Source organism: Bison bison, unplaced genomic scaffold (assembly GCF_000754665.1).
Source record: "Bison bison bison isolate TAMUID 2011002044 unplaced genomic scaffold, Bison_UMD1.0 scf7180017864032, whole genome shotgun sequence".
Lineage (NCBI taxonomy): Eukaryota > Metazoa > Chordata > Mammalia > Artiodactyla > Bovidae > Bison > Bison bison.
In genome coordinates this window covers 2,992,588-3,013,239 of record NW_011494604.1, presented here as the reverse complement: position 1 = coordinate 3,013,239, position 20,652 = coordinate 2,992,588, and the positions used below count along the sequence as shown (strand labels likewise).

Below are 20,652 nucleotides of genomic sequence, written 5' to 3'. Positions count from 1 at the left end.
GCTGCTGCTGCTAAGTCACTTCAGTCGTGTCTGACTCTCGTGCGACCCCCACTAGACGGCAGCCCACCCACGGCTCCCCCGTCCCTCGGGATTCTCCAGGCAAGACACTGGAGTGGGTTGCCATTTCCTTCTCCAATGCATGAAAGTGAAAAGTAAAAGTGAAGTCGCTCAGTCATGTCTGACTCTTCGGACCCCCATGGACTGTAGCCTACCAGGCCCCTCCGTCCATGGGAGTTTCCAGGCAAGAGTACTGGAGTGGGGTGCCATCGCCTTCTCCAAACCACCAAAGGGGAGGGGGACAAATTAGGAATATGGGATTAACAGATTCAAACTACTATGTATAAAAGAGATAAGCAACAAGGATATATTATATAGCACAGGGAATTATAGCCATTATTTTGTAATAACTTCTAATGTAGTATAATCTGCAAAAATACTGAATCACTATACTGTACACTTGAAACGAACATTGTAGATCAACTATACTTCAATAAAAAAGAGACCATGTTATATACATTGTACCTTATATGTAGTTTTTTTTTTAAGCAACGATTTCCACCTATGGAACCATAAGAATTTTAAGACAGCTCTGAAGTTTGTCAGTCATTCAACCTATTCTGAAATCAAAGCTCAGAATCATTTCATTTGACAGAGGGAAATGGCTAGCCAAGATCTCCATTTGGCTAACTGGTGGTTTCTCTTCTCGGATCCCGTCAGTTTTCCAAAGATAGAAAAGATGCTGCACGCTGTCTGATCTAGGAATCCTCAGCGGTGGTGTAGAAACCATGGTAATATTCTTCTCACCATTTATTCAGTCATCCACTCGGAAAGCCAGAAAGTAGAGTGGCCCTTCATCACTTCCTCTTAGAATTTTTACTGAGTTAATCCACGTTGTTCCCTTCCCCTTCCTCATAGGTCTGTATACCATGTATGTTAACCAGAGTATAATATCTAGTTTTGGGTGGCGGGTAGTTTTTTGCCTGGTCCTCCCTGTAAGTCAGTCATTCATATCTTCCGAAAAAAATATGGTGCTTTCTCTAAAATGATTTTGGAGCACTCCACCTAGTATTAGAGGAGTGGACATCAAAGTTCTGGAGGATCTGTGAAATCCAAAGTATTTCCTTACTCCTTGGAATTAGAACACTGGGATCTCTTTCTGAGCAGACTGTTACTCACCAAACTCTGACCTTTACTATTGACAAGTGCTTGGCTCTAGAATTTTAGCAACAATCTTCCTAGAGACATAAGAAAATATGTGTTTGTTTCTAGCTGTTCTAAGGGTATACCATGGCGTAACAGCCAAGTAATAGAAAGTGCCCAGGAGGGAGACATGAAGATTTAAAAGTATATTTCCAGGTGTTATTTGTTGTCACTTGTAGACTTTTAATCTCTTTCTACTGTATCTCAGGTCCCAGCACACCTTGCAAAGAGGATTCATGTAAGGGTGGTTCTTGGTGTGTTAATCTGCTCAGTGATTATTTTTGCCTGTGTTCAGAAGGATATTACTATAAGTCTTCCACATGCAATAAAGGTGAGTTACAAAGGCTGAACAATGGGAATGTGCATCTCAGGCCTAAAGGGAATAGAAAACTTAAAATAATGATGAAAAGAGCTTCTGGAATATTAAAAGGAGAAGAAAATGTGCAGGCAACAAAGGCCAGCCAAGCAGAAAAAAAGTTTGCCTTTATCTCAGTGGAACCTAGTGGGAGAGGAGATGGACCAATTCAGATATGTGAACTAGTTCTAGAAGTATGGCAGGGAATGGGTCCCTTCACTTTATCTGGTTGAAGGATCAGTGCCATGGGGTCAAAATGAAAATGATAGGTGTAGAAAGGTAGGTGTGTAAAATGAGAGATGTGGGTGTGTAAAACCACAAAGACTGCAGGAATACAAAGCAGTGCTGTTACATGGGGACACTGATGCAAGACGAGGTGGTTTCCTAAAGCTACAGAGTCAGACAAGCCAGGAACCTGCTCTCTGACTTTGGCTTCGTTTTTTTTTTTTTGTCATAGGATTTACTTGTACCATAACACCAAATCTTAGTTTTGGAGACTTAAGAACTTCTCAGCTCTGGAAATGGACTTTAAGAGCAAATTGACACTACACTTTTTTGGTTAGATCAGCTGGGTGCTATAAAAGTCCAAGGCTGTTTCCTGAGCTATATGTTTTTGTCTGTTTCATGAAAAAGAAATATCCCTTCTTGCCAACTGCACTGGAAATGAATGTATTGTGTTGGCACAGGGATTAGAGATATCCCCAAGGCCAAATGGCTGTTCCTGTTGTTAGCATGAGTAATCTCATTTTGGGGATCCACTGTAAGTGAATGACCCCAAAAATAGAAAAGTTTTGTGCATTGAGATGTTTGTGCAAACTTTGTTTCCTTTTGAATAATTAAAAGCATTGAAAACAAAGAGTGACTCCATCAATGAAGGAAAGATGTGTTTCATAGAATATTATATAGCATTTAAGATGATAATTATGAAGACTTAGTAATGATTTGGAAAAATGTTTACTATTAAGAGTCAGTAAAGAAGACTCATGATATAAACTTGCAATTATAATGATACAAACTAGACACCTACACACACACAAAAGAGCTGGGAGAAATATACCAAAATGAGAATAATTGTGATAGGTTAGGTTGGGTTTGGGGTAATGTTTTTCATATTTCCAGAATTACTGTAGCATCAAAATGTTTAGAATTTAAAAACAATCTATGCTTTAAGCAAAATGGACCTTATTTGCATTGAATATCACAGAAGGATTCTGCTTAAATTTCAGGAAAGATATTCCCTGGTACAATTAAGGTCAAAATATCATACACATCTGAACTTGAAAATAAAGCTTCTGAGGCATATCAGAATTTATACATTCAAGTTACTACATTTGTAAGTATTTTCCAAACATCCTTCCTCTATAAATATTCTTTATTCTAACACTGACTTGTATAGACTGGCATTTGGGTGGTACAGGCTGGTACAGCTATCCCAGTGTTTCAAACAGTGAAATGTACCCTTATTTGTCTGTAAACAGTAGCTGTTCCAAATTCCCAGTGCCACTGCTTCCTTGGTGCCTGGGCTCTTCCTCTAGGACCTGGGGGCCTCCTTGTGATCCCACAACCAGAGGTAATACGAGGCACGGCCAAGGGCCTTCAAAGCCACTTCTAGCCATGCCATACTCTTTCTTACAGAGGCTGATTAAATGGGCAGATAAATGTAATGCTCTTTTAAAATAAATTATTTCCATAGAATTGAAGAGGAAAAAATTGAAAAATTGTATTTTTTCCTTTGGCATACATAGTCTGGCTTCTTTAATGTCTGGAGGAGGAACTCCATCTGAATTAATAAACATTACTTCTTTATCCCGTTGTCAAAAAGGTCAAAGTGAACAACAATTTCATTTCATGTTGATTACTGTGAGTGAGTGTGTAGACATGGAGGAGATGGAGATCTCTATTCTGGAACCACATATGTCAGGAAGGTCTGGAAGGTCTCAGAGACGGTGTCCAGCCAGTGTTTCTCAAAATTTAGTTTTGAAAGGAAAAATATTAGGTTGGGAATATATCTCAGAAGTCTAGGTGGAGAAAGACTTTAAAAAACGAATGTCTTAATGGGGGCCCACGAAGCATGGTGGCATGAAAATGGACCACAAAGTACAGAATAACAGCATCTAGCGACAGATTAAAAACTATGTAAAGAAGATAAACACACCTCTTTTAAGTCAAAAATCAAAAGATGTCAAAGATCCTTGGAGTACGGCATGAGGATGAATGTGAGGTTTGTCAGAGTTGTGTGTTTTATTAGTAGTGTGTGCTTTTGGCATGATGCTTTAACTCTTAATCTTGTCTTCTCAGTTTTCAAATGAAATTTGATTAGATTAGAGGCTCTACAGTAGAAGCTACCGTGCTTTATGGTTTTTGTGTTTTTAAAGAAACCAATAAAGCATTTTACACAAATTTGAAAAAAAATTAACGTTTTACTCTATGACAGTGTGTTTACATTTGAAATTACATAATTATAAAAGAGTTTTGTTATTAGAATTGTTAAAACATGAAAAAATATTATCCAAATGATCTTACAGATAGTCCAGGGAGAGCACGTGCTCATGACCAAACAGCCGGTGGCTGGCACTGCTGTGATAAAAGCTGTGTCTGCTGTATCCCAGGCTTGCCTGAGCCCCTTTGCCTTACCTCTTGTGCATGAGTGGCCTGCTGGCTGTGACTTAGCTTCTTACCCTGGATCTATAGTCCAATTTCCTGCTCAGATGATATTTGGCACATTGAGGATAAGCAACACCAGTGTTTCCATTTCTAGGAAATCCTTCAGCTGTCTCATGTGGCTTTACTGAGCACTGGCCACTGTGGCCACTGCATTTCCCAACATGATTTGGGTATATGAGTGTCCAGAAGCCTTTCCTGCTACATATCTAGGCCCCTGGTCTTCAGAGACTAGTTTAGTGACTTGTGCAGTCAGATCTTGATGGTCCCAGAGGTGCCAGGGAGGGGATAGAGCACTTTATAATATCCAAGAAACTTTTAATCTTAAAGGGATACACCAGAACTCCTTTGCAACTCCTGGAGATAGGATAAGAAAGATAGTTTACTTTCTTTAATGTCCTCTTAGCAGACCATGTAGCCGGGGCAGTGCCAGCTCAGGCCCTGAGAAGCCTCTCAGGGTCTATTTTGTCCCCAGCTAGATCCAAGTGGACAGGCTGCATAGGGATTTGAAGTTTCCCTGTTATGCTGTACCTGGCATTTTATGTATATTTCTAATTCGCAAAGTAGCCACATGGGGAAGATGGTACTATGATACTGTTTAGCAGATGAGGTAGGTAGTCAAGGATCAGGAAGGCTAAATAAACTGACCGAAGGTCACCCAGCTGATGAGTGAGGACGAGGAATTTGAACCCAGTCCTGCCTGACCCTCAGGGCTGCTGCTTCTCCCCTGCTGGCTCTGTTGTGCAGTGGGGGCCTGGCAGGCCTGTTTGCATAATTCCTGCCACCATGCCCAGCCTTTTGGCCCTTCAGATCAATAAGTGTATATCCTCAAATCCTTGAAGGATGACCTGGAAGAAGGAAAAAAGAAAAGGAAAGCCTTTTTCCTATGCCAGATGCTAATTCTGCAATCTTTTTTTTTTTTTTTTTTGAGATTTAAGAAATTTAAATGGCCAATGGTCAACAGTGGAGCTGGATAGAACCTTGGAGGTCATCCAATGAACTTGATCCTACGTAGACTCGCAGTGCTCCGATGGTTTACAGAAATACTAGCTCTTTCTGATATTTAAAAGAATTAAAAGGAATAGAGACATATTCTGGATACAAGGCTGCTCAGCCTTAACTAGAGTATCAAATTTATTTGAATTTGACTAGAATAAGAGAAATGTTTTAATATCTCTTAAAATTACACTGGTGCCATGATCTTTTAAAGTGTGGGGGAAAATAATAAAATTCTTGAATTATAAAAAGTTGCACCAACCCAGTTCAACATTCATGTAATAAATATCAAGACTGGGGTCCAAAGAGAGGAAGACATGTCCAAGGTTATGATTTCACATTTAATTTCTTCAATCATCAGTCAGCTTGTGTTTGTTGAGTGTTTCCTAGAGATGGCCCTATGCTGAGTGCTATGGGATGGAAGTTGGGGATGGGCAGGTATCGGTGGTATCATAAGAGGAAATGAACCCATTCTTGGCATCAAATAACTTACCTTCTAGCTGGGACCTCCAGCCTACCTCCACCTCACCCCTGCCAGAGGTCCCAGTTTCATCTCTGGCCACTTGTTTACAAATATCTAAAGTTGTCTGCTCTTAGAACACAACTCAGGCCTAATGAGATCTACCAGTGCTGGAGCCCTTCCAGCTCACAAAGCTATGTATCATGTATTCCATCTCATTTTCTACACATTAGAGCCCTATTCGGTGGGAATTACTGCTGTCTCAAATTTCCCAGTGAGAAAGTGAGGTTCAAAGAAGTTAAAATTTGCAAATGCTGACAAATGGAGAAACTTGACCCTTCAGCTGTCTTCTGAGCCACACTGCTCCCAAGCATTGGTGTGAGCTATTCCTTCCTCTGTCTACTTCCTGGACCCATGCCACCTACTGAAATGCTTTATGGCCCGTTTCCTTTATGAAGCCCTGTCTTGTGCTCTGAGACTGGAAGAGCGTTTCTTTGAACTTCCATGGAAGATTGTATTATCTCTGGCACTTACCTCTGTCAGCTTCATGGTATAATCTGAGGTTACATGGTGTAACTTGATCATAGGCTGGGTCTGCCCATCTTGGTAATCTATGTCTCTGGCATAATGCCTTGGGAAGGTAAGCATTTAAGTCTTCCTTGGGTAAATTGATGAGTGTATGAAGTATGCATATAGATAAGTCTAACAAAGATGCAAAACTTCACATGACTTCAAAAAGAGAAAACAAGTCAGTCACACTATATTTAAGAGTATTGATTTGACTGAGCGCTTCAGGTTTCCATCTTTTTCCTAGGTAGCTCTGACTTATAGCAGAATCACCCTATTTTAAAGCAGAAATTACTGAAAGGTGTTAGAGCACATGCAAAGAATAAATTTGCTGTGTTACATAAATGCGTTTAGAAATGGGTTTATATTAAAAATCTAGATATACTATTACTTTTCCCCCTTGCCTGTAGTTGTTATTAAATCTGTTCTTCTTCTCCACAGTTTAAAGATACATTTAACAATTCTGAATACGGACAGACTGTAATTGTTAAAGTAAGGTAAGTTTGCTGTGGACAGAGTACTTTGGAAGCAGGCTGTGTTCCCTAACTTTTAGTCTCCTCTTGCATTCCCCATATGGCACTGAAGTCCTAGGGTGGCCAGTCACAAGTCAAGAAGAGGTGGTCAGTCTGAGTACCACAAAGGGCCCTGACTCAGATGCATATTGACCCTGGCCTGGGTGGGCAGAGTGTAGCCTGGGGATAGCAAGATGTTCCCTGTGATTGGCTACTTAGCAACTTGCTCACATGGTCCAGGACATCACCTGAATCTGTTTGTTCTGTTTGATCCCTTGGCTACAAACCACACCTGGCCATTCCCTGGAATGTGCATCCCAGGGGGCCTGGAGGAGAATGAATGGTTCATGGCCATCTCTTCCTTCAAAGGGGGAAATGAGGCAGACAGGAAGTCCCCAGTCACACGACTGGTCACTGAAGGGCCTGTCGTGAGCTCTTTCTACAGTAAGAACAGGCATGCAATGAGCGTATCAGCATGTGGTGACCAGGGCTGTGTGCTATTTGGAAACCCAAAGAGGTAGAGGATTCTCAAGAAATTAGTGATTCCATCTTGGCCTTCTCTGAAGGATATCGATACACAAATGCTACAGGCTGAGGAAAGAACTCTCTAAGGTAAACAGAATCGTGCAGAACAAGCAGCTCTAATGTATTTATATTTCTGTGGTTTTGTTATCACATCTATCTTCATAAACATTGTCAAATCCTTTGTGGAAAAAGATGAATTAAGAGAAGATCCCCTAAAAGTCGTGAGTTGTGATCTTGGCGATGAGCAAGGGGCACGTGTGACTGGTAGCCAGGAGGCAGTCTAACGGGAGGCACGGTACAGGCAGCAGGCAGAGAGGCTGGGCCCCAACACAGTGGCTGGAAGCTGGAGACACAGCAGACAATACTGAAGGCTATACATCATTGAAGGGTGTTAGGCTTGCTTTAGGGGACAACAGGGAGTTCATGCATCAGGATGACTGGATAAAAGCAGGAACAGTGAGGTATGACAGTAGTAGGTAGTAGGCAAACCTCTTCTTGAATCCCAGTCTTGGCACCTTATTTCTGTGTGACTGGGTGGGTGTTTTAACCTCTCTGAACTTTTGTTACCTAATCTGTATATCTGGTTTACTCTGATCAACTTTCCCAGAACCCTGTGGGGAGCAAATGAGATACTGTTGGAAAGCTTCCCTGTGCAAAGTACCTGGCATGTAGTCAGTTTCAACATGTATTAGTTCCCATCTGTTTGCCTTCCAGAATAGGGGACCCTGCAAGTGTGATGGAGAGCTGGTCCCACGGAGTCATTTGGTGGGGAGTGGTTCCCTGAAACTGTGGCACTCCTTCCATTTTTAGGAAGTTACTGAAAGGGAGCCAGGGGTGTTTGGTGACAACACCTTACCTGTGAACTCAGCGTCCTGAGAGGAGCAACTCCCCCAGCTTGGGGGCAGTGGCGGGCAGATGGACCTCAGTCTCACTTCAGAGGGCATTTCTTAGGCTCCAGACCAGTGCTCTCTCCTCGTAATCCCCAAGCTCTTTATTTACTGCCCGAATGTTGGAATTGGAAGGATCCCCAGAATTCCTCCTACACTCCAATCTCTCTTTGGACAGAGGAGGACACTCAGGCTGAGGGAAGTTAGGACTGGTCTTGGGCCACAGAAGATGGTGGCTCCCCTGGGTCTAGATCTCTGGGTTCTTAACTTGGAAGCTAGCGCCCTGGTTCTGTATGCTGCTGCTGCTAAGTCGCTTCTGTCATGTCCGACTCTGTGCGACCCCATAGACAGCAGCCCACCAGGCCCCGCCATCCCTGGGATTCTCCAGGCAAGAACACTGGAGTGGGTTGCCATTTCCTTCCCCAATGCATGAAAGTGAAAAGTGAAAGTGAAGTCACTCAGTCGTATCCGACTCTTAGTGACCCCATGGACTGCAGCCCACCAGGCTCCTCTGTCCATGGGAGTTTCAAGGCAAGAGTACCGGAGTGGGGTGCCATTGCCTTCTCCCCTGGTTCTGTATACGACAACCTTTTGTCACTTGAGTGCATGGCCACTCCATCCTTTCCTTGAACTCGTCCATGAGTAATGTCTTGCCTCCTGAGCTGTATGCTAGTAGGTTCTTCAGATGATGAATGAATTATGGATGGCATTTCTTTCCTAGCCCCACTGCAAATTTATACCATAGATCTCTGGTCATCTTTCAACTGATAAAGACGAGTTTGTACCAGGTACCCCTTTCTCACTGCCTGGTACCTTCCTTTGTTACCTCTGAGTTCTACCATGAACAAATCATGAAACTTTAAGATTCTAAAGCCCACTTTGCTTTTTGTACTCCTTTTTTTGAGGTGATCATTCCTAAAAACAGAATTTGGTTCATGTTTTGGATTTTCTGAATTGTCCCACAGAACCCATATAGCTGCAAACATTATCTAAGTGGGGTTGGCTGTGTTTTCAAACTTCTGTATTTATTCAAAAGTCAGAATGGAGTATAGAAAAACAATAGGACTGCAAAAATATATCCTGAGTCTTAAAAACACATGGACACAAGTCAGAGAGGGAAGAAGTTTTTTAAAGTCTTCTTTTTTCTCTCTCAGTGGTTTTATCACTTGATTTTTTTTTTGGATAAATGAAAGAATTAGAACTTGGCACAGCCGATCTCAGGACCCCAACTGTAGTGCTAGTTAGAGAGAGGGAAAGACCCTTAGGATGGCTTGCAGCAAGGTGATGTGATTTGGTATTACATTCTGATGCTTTCTGGGCTTCCCAAGTGGTGCTAGTGGTAAAGAACCCAACTGGCCAATGCAGGAGACCTAAAGAGATGCTGTTTCCATCCCTGGGTTGGAAAGATTCCCCTGGAGAAGGGAATGGCAACCCACTCCAAATTCTTGCCTGGAGAATCCCATGGACAGAGGAGCCTGGTGGGCTACAGTACACAGCATCACAAAGAGTTGGACACAACTGAAGCAACTTAGCACGCGTGCACGTCTGATGCTTCCCACGGCCCCTCCTTTCTTGAGATCAGTTCTCCTCTGGGTCAGGTGTGCCCAGGCCTAGTCACATACACACACTTTGAAGCTGCCTGCTGGCTTTCTGGGCCCTTTCTGGGAATGATCCAGACTCAATATGGTTGATTACTGCTCTCTCTGTGTGCAGAAAAGAATACATATCCCTTTGTCTCTCTCAAGGCAGAAATCTGAGATTTTGCAGCTCATCGGGAGATCTACTCCTGATTTTCTACAGAAAATGGCAGCTTACTGTTTCACATGTCACTGATTCTACTTCTGGTTCAATCCAGGCACTTAGTAATGATTGTCCACAATTTTTCTAAGTGCCTTCCACTAGGACCTTACTATAGTCCTAGATTTCCTCTGAATGCATATTGAATAGAGATCTCTAAGTCTATAAATGGCCATCTTATAGCAACCCCAGGCCTCCCTCTTTGAGCCTCAACTGTGGATATAAAAAAATGGGTTGGGACTAACTCTGAGAGATTTGAGAGTCTGGGAGGTCTGAAGACCAATTTGGTGATGCTTTAGTTCAATTCATCAGGTGATGGATTCATTTCATTTTTAGTGCATCCACTTCAGCAAGATCTGAAATGCGTGCTGGTAACCAGGGTGTTGACGTAGCAGTAGTAAACATTTTTACAGAAAGTACAAAGGAAAATGAGACAACCATATCAAATGCCATTACAAAGGCGATTGATGCACACTCAAGTACCTTTTCAGGATATGACCGTAAGTATTAAATAATTTTATTCAACATTTACCTGAAGACCTATCTACATTTTCTATTATAAATAAATAGAAGTAAATTTTTTACTTTCCTTCTGAAGGGGGCCAGAAGAACTGGATAATTGAATCCACAGACATCTCTGAGTTTTCTTTGAACCATCCTTTCTTCCTCCCTCCCTTTCCCCAGTCACTTGACTTCTGCTCATTTATAACCATCCCCTAAGTCATCAAACTGACTAGTTTCTTCCTCTTCTTCGAAGGTAGCCTTGGATAAATAGCCTCTGGACTGGGAAAGATGAAGAAAGGCGGAAACAGGAGTGCTCTATACCAAGTTACAGCTTTCCAAATGCTTAAAGAAAATTTTACTTCCACGGTTTCCCCTTTAGGCAGATGCACATGCCCACAGGAGAGCTGTAACAGTTCACTTTTGCTGTTTTATAAACACACCAACCAGGCCTGGCCTTTTCCATGAGCCCCTGTGACATGGAAAACACACACACTCTTTATTTGCTCATTTTTTATTTTTAACCCTTTGCTCTTTGTAATTGGATTTTTGTTGTCGTTGTTTTGGGTTTTGCTTGTAACAAGCCTGAGCTCATTTGGGACTCTGGACTGTCATACTTCTAATTTTCCACCTTTGGTTTCAGGACTTTCTTTTTATATTTTGTTTATATCTCTCCTCTGAGAACTTCCTGTGCAAACCATGCCAGTTTCTTTAAACTACCTGGCCTTCTCCCACTTTTTTTTTTTTAATAGCTCATTGAGGGTCATTTACAGCTACACAGTTAGGATTACATTTTCAAAGCTTCTTACTTTCCTGAACTGTTTTCATCTTCCAGAGTCTCATACCATGGAACTACACCTTAGCGTTTCTGAACATTACAACATTTACTCTCTCAAAGTCATACTCCTGTTTCTGGCTATCACTTGGTCCTTGTCTTCCAAGGAGCCAGTCACTTCTACCTGCCAATAAACTTCTCCTTGGGGGTCAGAATTTGGTCCAGAGTAGCAATTCATGTAGTCAGAATAGCTATACCCGCCTGGAAGATGAAATTGTCAGCAGGGCAAGACAAAACCTTACTATACACCCTGCTTTTGGCTAGATGAGATTTCTAGCAAGTGTGAGAAAGTTGAGAGTCCCGATCAGCTTGGGGATGGACCACTCATAATGGTCATCAAATGAATATATCCAGTGCATTCTTCAAGATAAAGTTAGGGTTCCCTTTGCAGTTCTCCCATTTGGCTGTACTTGAACTGCCTTAGCTCTGAGCCTGGTCAACTTGAAACCATTTGGCCTCAGCTCTAAGAACTGCTCTTTTTGACAACTCCTCTCAGCATCTCTCCACTCTGAGACCAGGCATGTGCTCTCAGATACATTAACAGAGTCTCAAATGATCCCAGCTGGAGATGGCCACAGGAGCACAAACTGCCCAGCATGTGGAAGGGAGAGCTCAAAACTTTTAGAGAAAAGTTGTTGCTCTCTCATTTCAGCTGCTAAGACAGGGTCTGTCTTCTATGTCAACAGTTGTAAAATCTCTTTCTCTGAGTTTTTATTTAGAAGCATTTTCAAACAGCAGGTGGTAAAGGAAGGTTAGTTACAGGCTTGGGATGTTTGGAAGAGAGTAACCACATCTCTTCTACCTGCTCCTATTCTCTCCCCCTAATCTATTTCAGATTCATCTTTTTGTCCTTAATGCCTTCCAGTCTTTTTCTAGACTAACATTCTTAAAAGGTGGTTTTCTCATGGCCATGCTTCTGCTTAGAATCTACAATGGATTCTCAGACTTGTAGGATAAAAGTCAGTGGCCTTAATCTAGCCTTCTAACCCTGCTATACCAATGAATGAACCACGGGACGATTATTTGTTGAGTCTCCTATAGTAGACACTTGCATTAGCCCCATTTCACAGGTGGAAGACACCTTGAACCCACCAAAACTCAAATGATTGAACAAAAAGCCTCCAGACAATCAACTGCAGAGCCAAGAATTCTACTTTCTTCCACCTCACCTCCCTGCCTCTCCCCTGCCGAAGTACAGTCCCATCACTCCCAGACAACAATCCTTTCCTTCTTTCCATCCCTTGTTTACTGCACTTAGACTTTGCCTCGGACTATTAAAATCTTTCCTCTCTTTCAAGACTTAGCCCAATTTCCACCTTCTCCATGTTATCTTTAGCTATCTGAGCCCCTGAATTCCCACTGTACTTAAAATCCGTATTACAAGTTGCTGGTCGCAACTTCCTAAGGGTGTAAACGTGTAACTTTCCGAAGATGGGGTCCAAAACTTATGCAGCTACTGTGTCCTTCGTGGAACCCAGCAAAGAGCTAGGTACAAAAGAGAATTTGAACAGAATTCTATTGCATGGGATTGAATTAATTTTAATTGAATTATATAAGGAAATATTTACAGAAGAGACCCACTGGGGAGCTGAATTTCAGAATCTTGGATTTTCATTGGTTGAATCCCAAAATGTGTTAAAAGGCAGTGATGACCACAATGGAATGGGGTGTTTTCACAAGTTAGCTTATCCATATTGTCTTGCTAAGTATGTCTTTGAATTATTTGTGCCTCTCAGAGCAAGATCAGTGTGATTACTATGGTTGTAAAAAACCGAATGACCAAAATTATTGTGACAATGGCTTACTATGTGAGTGCAAAGATGGGCTGGTGAGACCAAAACCACAGATGCCTATGTGTGTTGGTAAGTGTTCCATCTGCTTCAAATGGTTCACCTCTTTCCCCTTTCCTTCTGCATTCTCACGAAGTACACACTTTCCTGCTCAAGCCTCCATGTGCATTTCAGTCTGAGGGATGTGAATTTTGGCTTTCATCCTACGGGCCTGGAGGGGGCCTTGGGTAAGAGCTGGTGAAGAGGTCCACGTACCACTTCACAGCCACTGAGCGCCTAGTTTCACCCAGAAAAAGCAATGTGAAAAATTGTATTCTATGATGTGTCACTTTGGGGTTGAAGAGGCTGTTTCTGAAAATTACCCAGAAATCACTCTCTTTTGAAGCTTTGGGTGCAACGTGTTCCGATACCTGCAATGCACAGAGCAAGAGGCAATGCCTAGTGAGGAGCAGCGTGGAAGCTGACTGCATATGCCTGCCAGGCTACAAGGAAGATAAGCAAGGGATTTGTCAAGAGTAAGAGAAATCACCCCCTTTTCGTCTTTTCATAGCTAAGGCTAGGTGAAAAGGACAGAGCTTGTAATGTACATATGAGTTTAGGTTTGGGAAGTTGGTTCACTGGCAGAAGGTTCAGAGCAGCAGCACCACTACCACCAACTTTTGAACGTTTATCTGTGTGCTGGGAACTACAGTAGGTAGCGCTTCTCAAATAACAACTTCAGGAATGTATTCATTCCCCCATTTTCAAGTGACAAAACTAAAGCTCAGAGAATATAAATGGCAAGTCCCTGCTCACAGGGCAGCAAATAAGTAATAGAGTGAGCCATGTGGTCTCCCAGCTTGAGGGGTCCCACTAAGTGCTAGGCCTCTGGGACTCATCTTCACCCAAACCAATGAATCCTCCCAGTGCTCTGAAGATGGAGCATTCAGCTGGTAGCCAATGGAACCACACAGCATTGTATGCCCCCTCAATCTTCCCGAGAGCCATGAAAGGTACTTACCTGGAAGATCGGGGTGCATAAGGAAGACAAGAGAAAGAGGAGACAGAACGGGGAGAAGACAATGAAAGAAGGATGCACGGAAGACATGGAGGTTGGGTAGGAACTCTGACCTGCTTTCATAAGGTTCTTTACCACAGTTTCCTTTTCCTTCTTGTATTTTAGGTGTCCATTTGGCTACAGTGGAATCAACTGTGAAGACTGTGAGTAGAAAAGTCTTCCTTTGTTATTAAGCTTCTGAGAAACAGACATTGACCACATTCAAAATTCTGTCCAGTCCCCCAAAGTCTCTGACATGAAGAGAAAGAAAATCTGCCTGGAGTTTGTCTTCTGGGTCCATGCCCACCCTTAGGTCATAGGTAGAGCCTCTCGGCTATGGGAAACAATAGAACTCAGCCCAAGAGATGGGCTGGAACCCCTGGACTTGTCCCAGGTCAAAGAAGGTTGTCCCAACATTGTATTCATTTCCTGCATTAGATTAAATATTCATTGTCTGCTACTAGAAAGGATAAAGACCAGTATATTCCAAAAATGTTTACATTCATAGTGGAGCAAAACTGGAAACCAGACATTTAAGTACTCAAATCATCTTTTTGTTTTACTAGTGTTTTTTAACAATTTTTTTCCTTTTTCCAAGTTTGGGATATGTTGTTGTAAATTCAGTTGCTTTGTTCCCTCCCATGCCCTACCCTCACCAGACTGGGACAATACTAGCTGTATTATATTTAAAATTTTATATAATGAACTAAAGATCAATGACCCAAGGTGAAGGAAATATTTCTGTTAGTTTCCCAGCCAGCCACAAAGTTAGTGATTAGAAATGCTCTTCTTTTCTACTGTATTTTGTTGTGAACCTGGGTTTGATAAGTCATTTCTTCCTTCTGGGCTTTCAGTGTCTCTACCTATAACATGAGAAGTTTGGCTCAGATGACCTTTGAGGCTTTTTTCCAGACTTAATGATCAATGGCCCCATGCATCCTGGTTAGTTAGAGGTGGCATAAAGGGGAGTCATGGAGCAGGAAGAATCAAAGGGATCTAGAGCAGCACTGACCAATAAAAATACAACATGAACTTCAAACTTAATTTCAGATTTTAAAAATTCTACGTAAAATTTTAAAAGTAAAGAGAAATAAGTGAAATTGATTTTTAATGAAATTTTATTTCACTTACTATATGGAAAATAGTATCATTTTAGCAGGCAATCAATATAAGAATTATTAGAGATATTTTACATTTTTCTTCATACCATGTGTTTGAAATCCACTGTGTACGTTACACTGACATGCCACATCAGGACGACATTTTAAGTGCTCAGGAACACTAAACAGACCAGATCTAGAGGAGACTGAGTGGGAATGAACCTCCAGACTCTTCCCTCACCAATCCCATCCAGTCTTTACCTGGCTCCTCTATTAGGGACGAATTTAACTCCAACCTAGTTCCCCTAAGTTTATCAGCAAAATCAGTTATGGCGGCAGGCAAAGGCAGCAGAGGTAAGGAGGTAGAGTGGACCTCAGGTGAGGTCCCCTCCCTACAAGCCCAGGAAGGCCTGCCACCATGGCCTCCTTTGGGTTTATGGCCTTCTTTCTTCTGGCAAGTTTGTCTCTTCTGACTGAGTTCTGAAGACACAGTTGGGGGTGACGGTGGACACAGGGTTAAAGGAAGTGAGCCACCCACTCATCCTGGCCCTGGAAGGGGGGTCACAGACCACAGCCCCATTGTGTTCTTGGCCAGAAACCGCTGGGAATACCTGTACCTGTGCAGTAGACAGGGGCGTCTGCTTGGGGGAAGCTGTTCCTACTCTTCTCTTTTCCCTTTCAGCATTTCAGCTGATCCTCACGATCGTGGGCACCATTGCTGGCATCGTCATTCTTGGCATGGTGATTGCACTCATCGTCTCAATGAGGTATGGGACAAAGTGTCCCTTTCTTGGGTCACAGCGCCATCAGCACTACACTCTGGTTTCCAGACACATTCAGCCTTTCCCAGGCAACAGAAGGAAAATAAGGCGAGACCTCTCTAATACCATTGACCTTTTATCATCAGAACTTTCTTCTGATTCTATGAGCTACACATGATTCACTGAAGAAAATAGAACATGTGTAAGGGAGCAGAATAAAAAAATCACCCATAAAACCCACCACCCTGAAACAACCAACATTTTGGCATACATCCTTCTAGGTTTTTTGACTACTGTTTAAAATCAATTTTGTATCTTTTGTGCTTTTAAATTTTTTGTTGAGATTTGTTTTTGCTTAATACTATAAAGTGACATCAGTGTTAGTTGCTCAGTAGTGTCTGACTCTTTGTGACCCCATGGATTGTAGCCCGCCAGGCTCCTCTGTCCATGGGATTCTCCAGGAAAGAATAATGGAGTGGGTAGCCATTCCCTTCTCCAGGGGATCTTCCCAACCCTGGGACTGAACCCAGGTCTCCTGCATTGTAGGCAGATTCTTCACCATCTGAGCCACCAGGGAAGCCTATAAAGTGACATAGCAACCGTTTTCTGATGTCATTAAAAATGCTTTGGGTAGTTTGGGTTTTTTTGAGCATGAGCCACTCATTCTCCTTGTTTGCCCTACAATAAACCTTTATTTGCTCAAAAAAAACCACAAACAAACAAACAAAAAACTATTTTGTTAGCAATATTTAACTCCATTGATATTGTCAAATATAATTTTCATCAAGTCACCCCTGCCCAGAATCTCACGGCAAATAGCCTAACATCCCTGGTGGCTCAGATGATGAAGAATATGCCTACAATGCAGGAGACCTGGGTTTGATCCCTGGGTCAGGAAGATCCCCTGGAGAAGGTCATGACAACCCACTCCAGTATTCTTGTCTGGAGAATCCTATGGACAGAGGAGCCTGGCAGGCTGCAGTCCATGGGGTCACAGAGTTGAACGTGATGGAGTGACTAACACTAGGACAAGGACACCTCAGCTGAGCCTCCTGGGTTTTAAGTAGAAACATTATCTCTGCATGGTGTTTTTTCAGTTTGGTGCCTTAAGTGCCCTTTTTCAAAACTTAAGTAGGATCCATTCATTCACTCCACATTTAGATAAAGTTCCCTCCATTAACAGGGATGGAATGCTATCATCTATTCCATTCTAGATGTGCCACGTGAGGAGTCACTCTGATTAAAAAAAAATGAAAAGCTACTTTTTAAAAGCAGTATTTGGCTCATAGCTTATATTTTGGCAAATAGGTTTTCTTGCACTGTAATGTGAGAGGACAAATAGTTTTCATTCCTAAAATATTTTGTTTCTTTTTTTTTTTCCTTTTCACTCCGTTTTGTTATTAACTCTTCCCCAGAGACTTGATTGCAAGGATGCCAAGCTGGGAACTGGGAACATGGCCTTCCCTTTCCCAGGGGGAGGGGGGCCAGGACATTCAGCTCCGGAGCAAGGCTGCCTCCTCCATGGTGGACCGGCTCACTGCCATGGTCTCCAGGGCCCTCAGGGGCTGCAATAGAGCTGTGTCCCGGAACAGCCTTGGTTCTCAGTTCCCTCTTCCTGCTGCAGAGCCTGGTTTTGCTCTTAGCTCAGCCTTGGATTCATTTCTCCCAAAGCCCTCCAAGAATTAGAATTTCTTGCCCACTCCCAAGGGAAGGGAGCCTCTTCTCAGCCACCATAGACAGGAGTGTTGTCACAGGGAAGAACTCTGTGCTGGCTATCGGGGTCAGCAGGTGAATGGGTCTTCCTTTACAACACCCCAGTGTCTGAGAGTCACCCTTGGACTGCCCTGTGGCCTTTACGGATGCCTCTGGCCCTACCACCCACTCTAACAGAGCAGCACTGTGGGTGACTGTGGGCCAGAAGGAAAGAAGGGTAATGATCAGAGTAACTGGCAGGGAGGCAAGTGCCTCCCTCACCTCAAATCCTTCCACTTGGCACTGAATGCTTACATTTGAGGTTCTTGAGGGCTCGCAGCAGATCCTGGGAAACTTCTATTTCTCCTTAAGACCTTCATTCCTTGAACTCATCTTATTCATTGAGGTGCTTCTATAGAATTGACTTTGCTTGAATGAAAAACTGTATCACAAATCATCCTTTTTCTTTAACGTTTACTATCATTTCCATAAGTAATTCAAAGGCACACTGAAGAATACTAACATTATTAGCAAAATGTAATATGACAGGCAGAATTATTAATAGATGGTAATGTTGGATCAGGATAATGTTCTGGCTTTGATGGTTACATGGAGCTTATGCGGAGAGTCAGGGAATCTACACTGAATGAAGTACTGAAGTATTACCAGTAATGGACATCAGGTCTGTAGCTTATTCTTAAATGGTTCAGGAATATTAACAGTTGAGGACTCTGTGTGATAGATGTATGGGAGCTTTGTGTAATTTTTTTGGGGGGTGTGGGGTAACTTAGGATGTAAATTTGAAATTATTAAAAAAATTTAAATATTGAAAAAAGAATATTAACATTTGCTTCAAGGAACTTGCCACCATTGTCAGATCCTAATTTCTGTTACCAATTACAGGTTAAAGAACAAAGGCATGAATGTGGAAGAAGAGACCTTGATTGAGAAGGACTCAAGAAATCTGAGACTCAAGGAGACTGGCTTTAGCAATCTAGGAGCAGAGGGGAGCATCTTCCCTAAGATCAAGGTGAACCTGCCCAGAGACAACCAGCCAGAGAACCCCTACACAAGGCACATACCCCGACCAGACTATTAGGTGAGTATTATATGCTTTCTATTTGCCTTTGTTAAGTGAAATGCCCCAGGGCAGACTTGGGACCGGGCTACTATATCAGCAGCAGGCCTGGCTTCCCCATAGACCTTTTTTATTTTTCATCAGGAAGCTATTATAATTAGCCACCAGTTGGTCCCTAACACTGACCGTCTATGTGACTTTAGTTCAGTTCAGTCGCTCAGTCGTATCCAACTCTTTGCGGCCCCATAGACTGTAGCCTACCAGTCTCCTCTGTCCGTGGGATTTTCCAGGCAATAGTACTGGAGTGGATTGCCATTTCCTTCTCTAGGGGATCTTCCCAACCCACGGCTCGAACCTGGGTCTCCCGCATTGTAGACAGACGCTTTGCCGTCTGAGCCAACAGGCAAGTCCTATATGTGACTTTAGACACACCACTTAATTTCTCTTACCATCTATTTTCTCAGCTGTAAAAAGGGAAGTTTAATTCAGATGCCCTTAAGGTCTCTTTATACATTTCTTGGGCTATAACTCCAGTGGTTGTGATGATAATTCCTAGACTGCTGAAGGCCCTAGGACCCAACGTAGGTCTGGCCTGGGAAGGACTATTGGTTGTAAGCATGGAACCATGTTTACATGGGTCCTTTCCAGCCAGCCCACATAAAGGCAAATCTCTCTTCTCCTCCCCACCCAGACCACAAGGCAACCTGGTCAATTTCTAAAGTAACAAGTGAGGCTGGTAATATTTTCTTTCCCTTGGGAGGACTTTCAAGGTGAATAGCTTGTTCTCCTGAGATTTGTATTAGAGAATTGTAGCTGGCATTGCTCAGTGTGACCGAATGAAACACTGAAAGGAGAAAGCCTGCCAGAGGAGACTCCTGCAAGGAGGAGTGACAAGACAGAAGGCAAAGGAGAAGGGCCGGAGACGAGGAGGGGGAAACCCAAGAGGCAAGGAGAAAAAAGGCTTGTTTAAAAGAGGAAGAGCGCGGAGACAGAGGAAGCAGGAGGGGTGAGGCATCACAGGAGAGAAGAAACGTAAAGAGGCTGAGGAGAAGGAGGGCCTAGGAGGTTGGGGGAAGGGCCGGGGAAGGGGTCACAGCATCCCCGCTTCCCAGGTTTGAGCTCAGCTTTTGTGGGTGGCCCGGGTGAACGGGCCATCCTTTCAGAGTCTTAACACACTTTGAATATTCTGGGAAAATCTGAGTCGTTTTATTTTAAAATCTCATGGTTGATTTTCCTTTAGTCACGGACTCTAAGTGTTTCATGTGTGCATGAAGGGGTGATTTGCACAAAACGTGCCATGTGGGGTTGGACACAGGGTCCAGTTAGCAGTAGTCGAGAATGGATGTCTCATGGACTCCTGTTGGTCCTACCTGGGGTGAACCTTCCACTGAACTCACCTCAAGCCTCCCTTTCTCCACACTGGTGGAATGCTTACTTCAAGTATTGCCTCTGAAGAAAGGCCTTTAGTGGCTCAGTTTGGAGAAGGCAATGGCAACCCACTCCAGTACTCTTGCCTGGCAAATCCCATGGATGGAGGGGCCCAGTGGGCTGCAGTCCATGGGGTCGCTAGGAGTCGGACACGACTGAGCGACTTCATTTTATTTTTTCACTTTCATGCATTGGAGAAGGAAATGTCAACCCACTCCAGTGTTCTTGCCTGGAGAATCCCAGGGACAAGGGAGCCTGGTGGGCTGCCGTCTATGGGGTCGCACAGAGTCAGACATGACTGAAGCGACTTAGCAGTAGCAGCACGCATGGGATTTAGAATCTGACAGACCTGGTTCACAGTCTGGCCCTTCCTGCTCTGAGCTGTGTGATCTCTGACAGGTTATTTGACTTCTCTGGGTTAGTTTACTCATCTGTGAAATGAACTAAATGAAGCCTACTTCAGAGGATAAA

General features: G+C 43.1%; 1 protein-coding gene across 1 annotated transcript in view; it reads left to right on the top strand.

The window, feature by feature from the left end:
* Nucleotides 1–20,652, top strand: part of MUC13 (mucin 13, cell surface associated) — a 28,120-nt gene that overhangs the window by 7,024 nt on the left and 444 nt on the right. Inside the window, exons 4-12 of the mRNA XM_010834411.1 lie at nt 1,409–1,531; nt 2,782–2,888; nt 6,681–6,736; nt 10,297–10,460; nt 13,033–13,158; nt 13,472–13,601; nt 14,249–14,286; nt 15,905–15,989; nt 18,579–18,774. Of these exons, the coding sequence (XP_010832713.1) occupies nt 1,409–1,531; nt 2,782–2,888; nt 6,681–6,736; nt 10,297–10,460; nt 13,033–13,158; nt 13,472–13,601; nt 14,249–14,286; nt 15,905–15,989; nt 18,579–18,774 (1,025 nt within the window). The remainder of the gene's footprint in view (nt 1–1,408; nt 1,532–2,781; nt 2,889–6,680; nt 6,737–10,296; nt 10,461–13,032; nt 13,159–13,471; nt 13,602–14,248; nt 14,287–15,904; nt 15,990–18,578; nt 18,775–20,652) is intronic.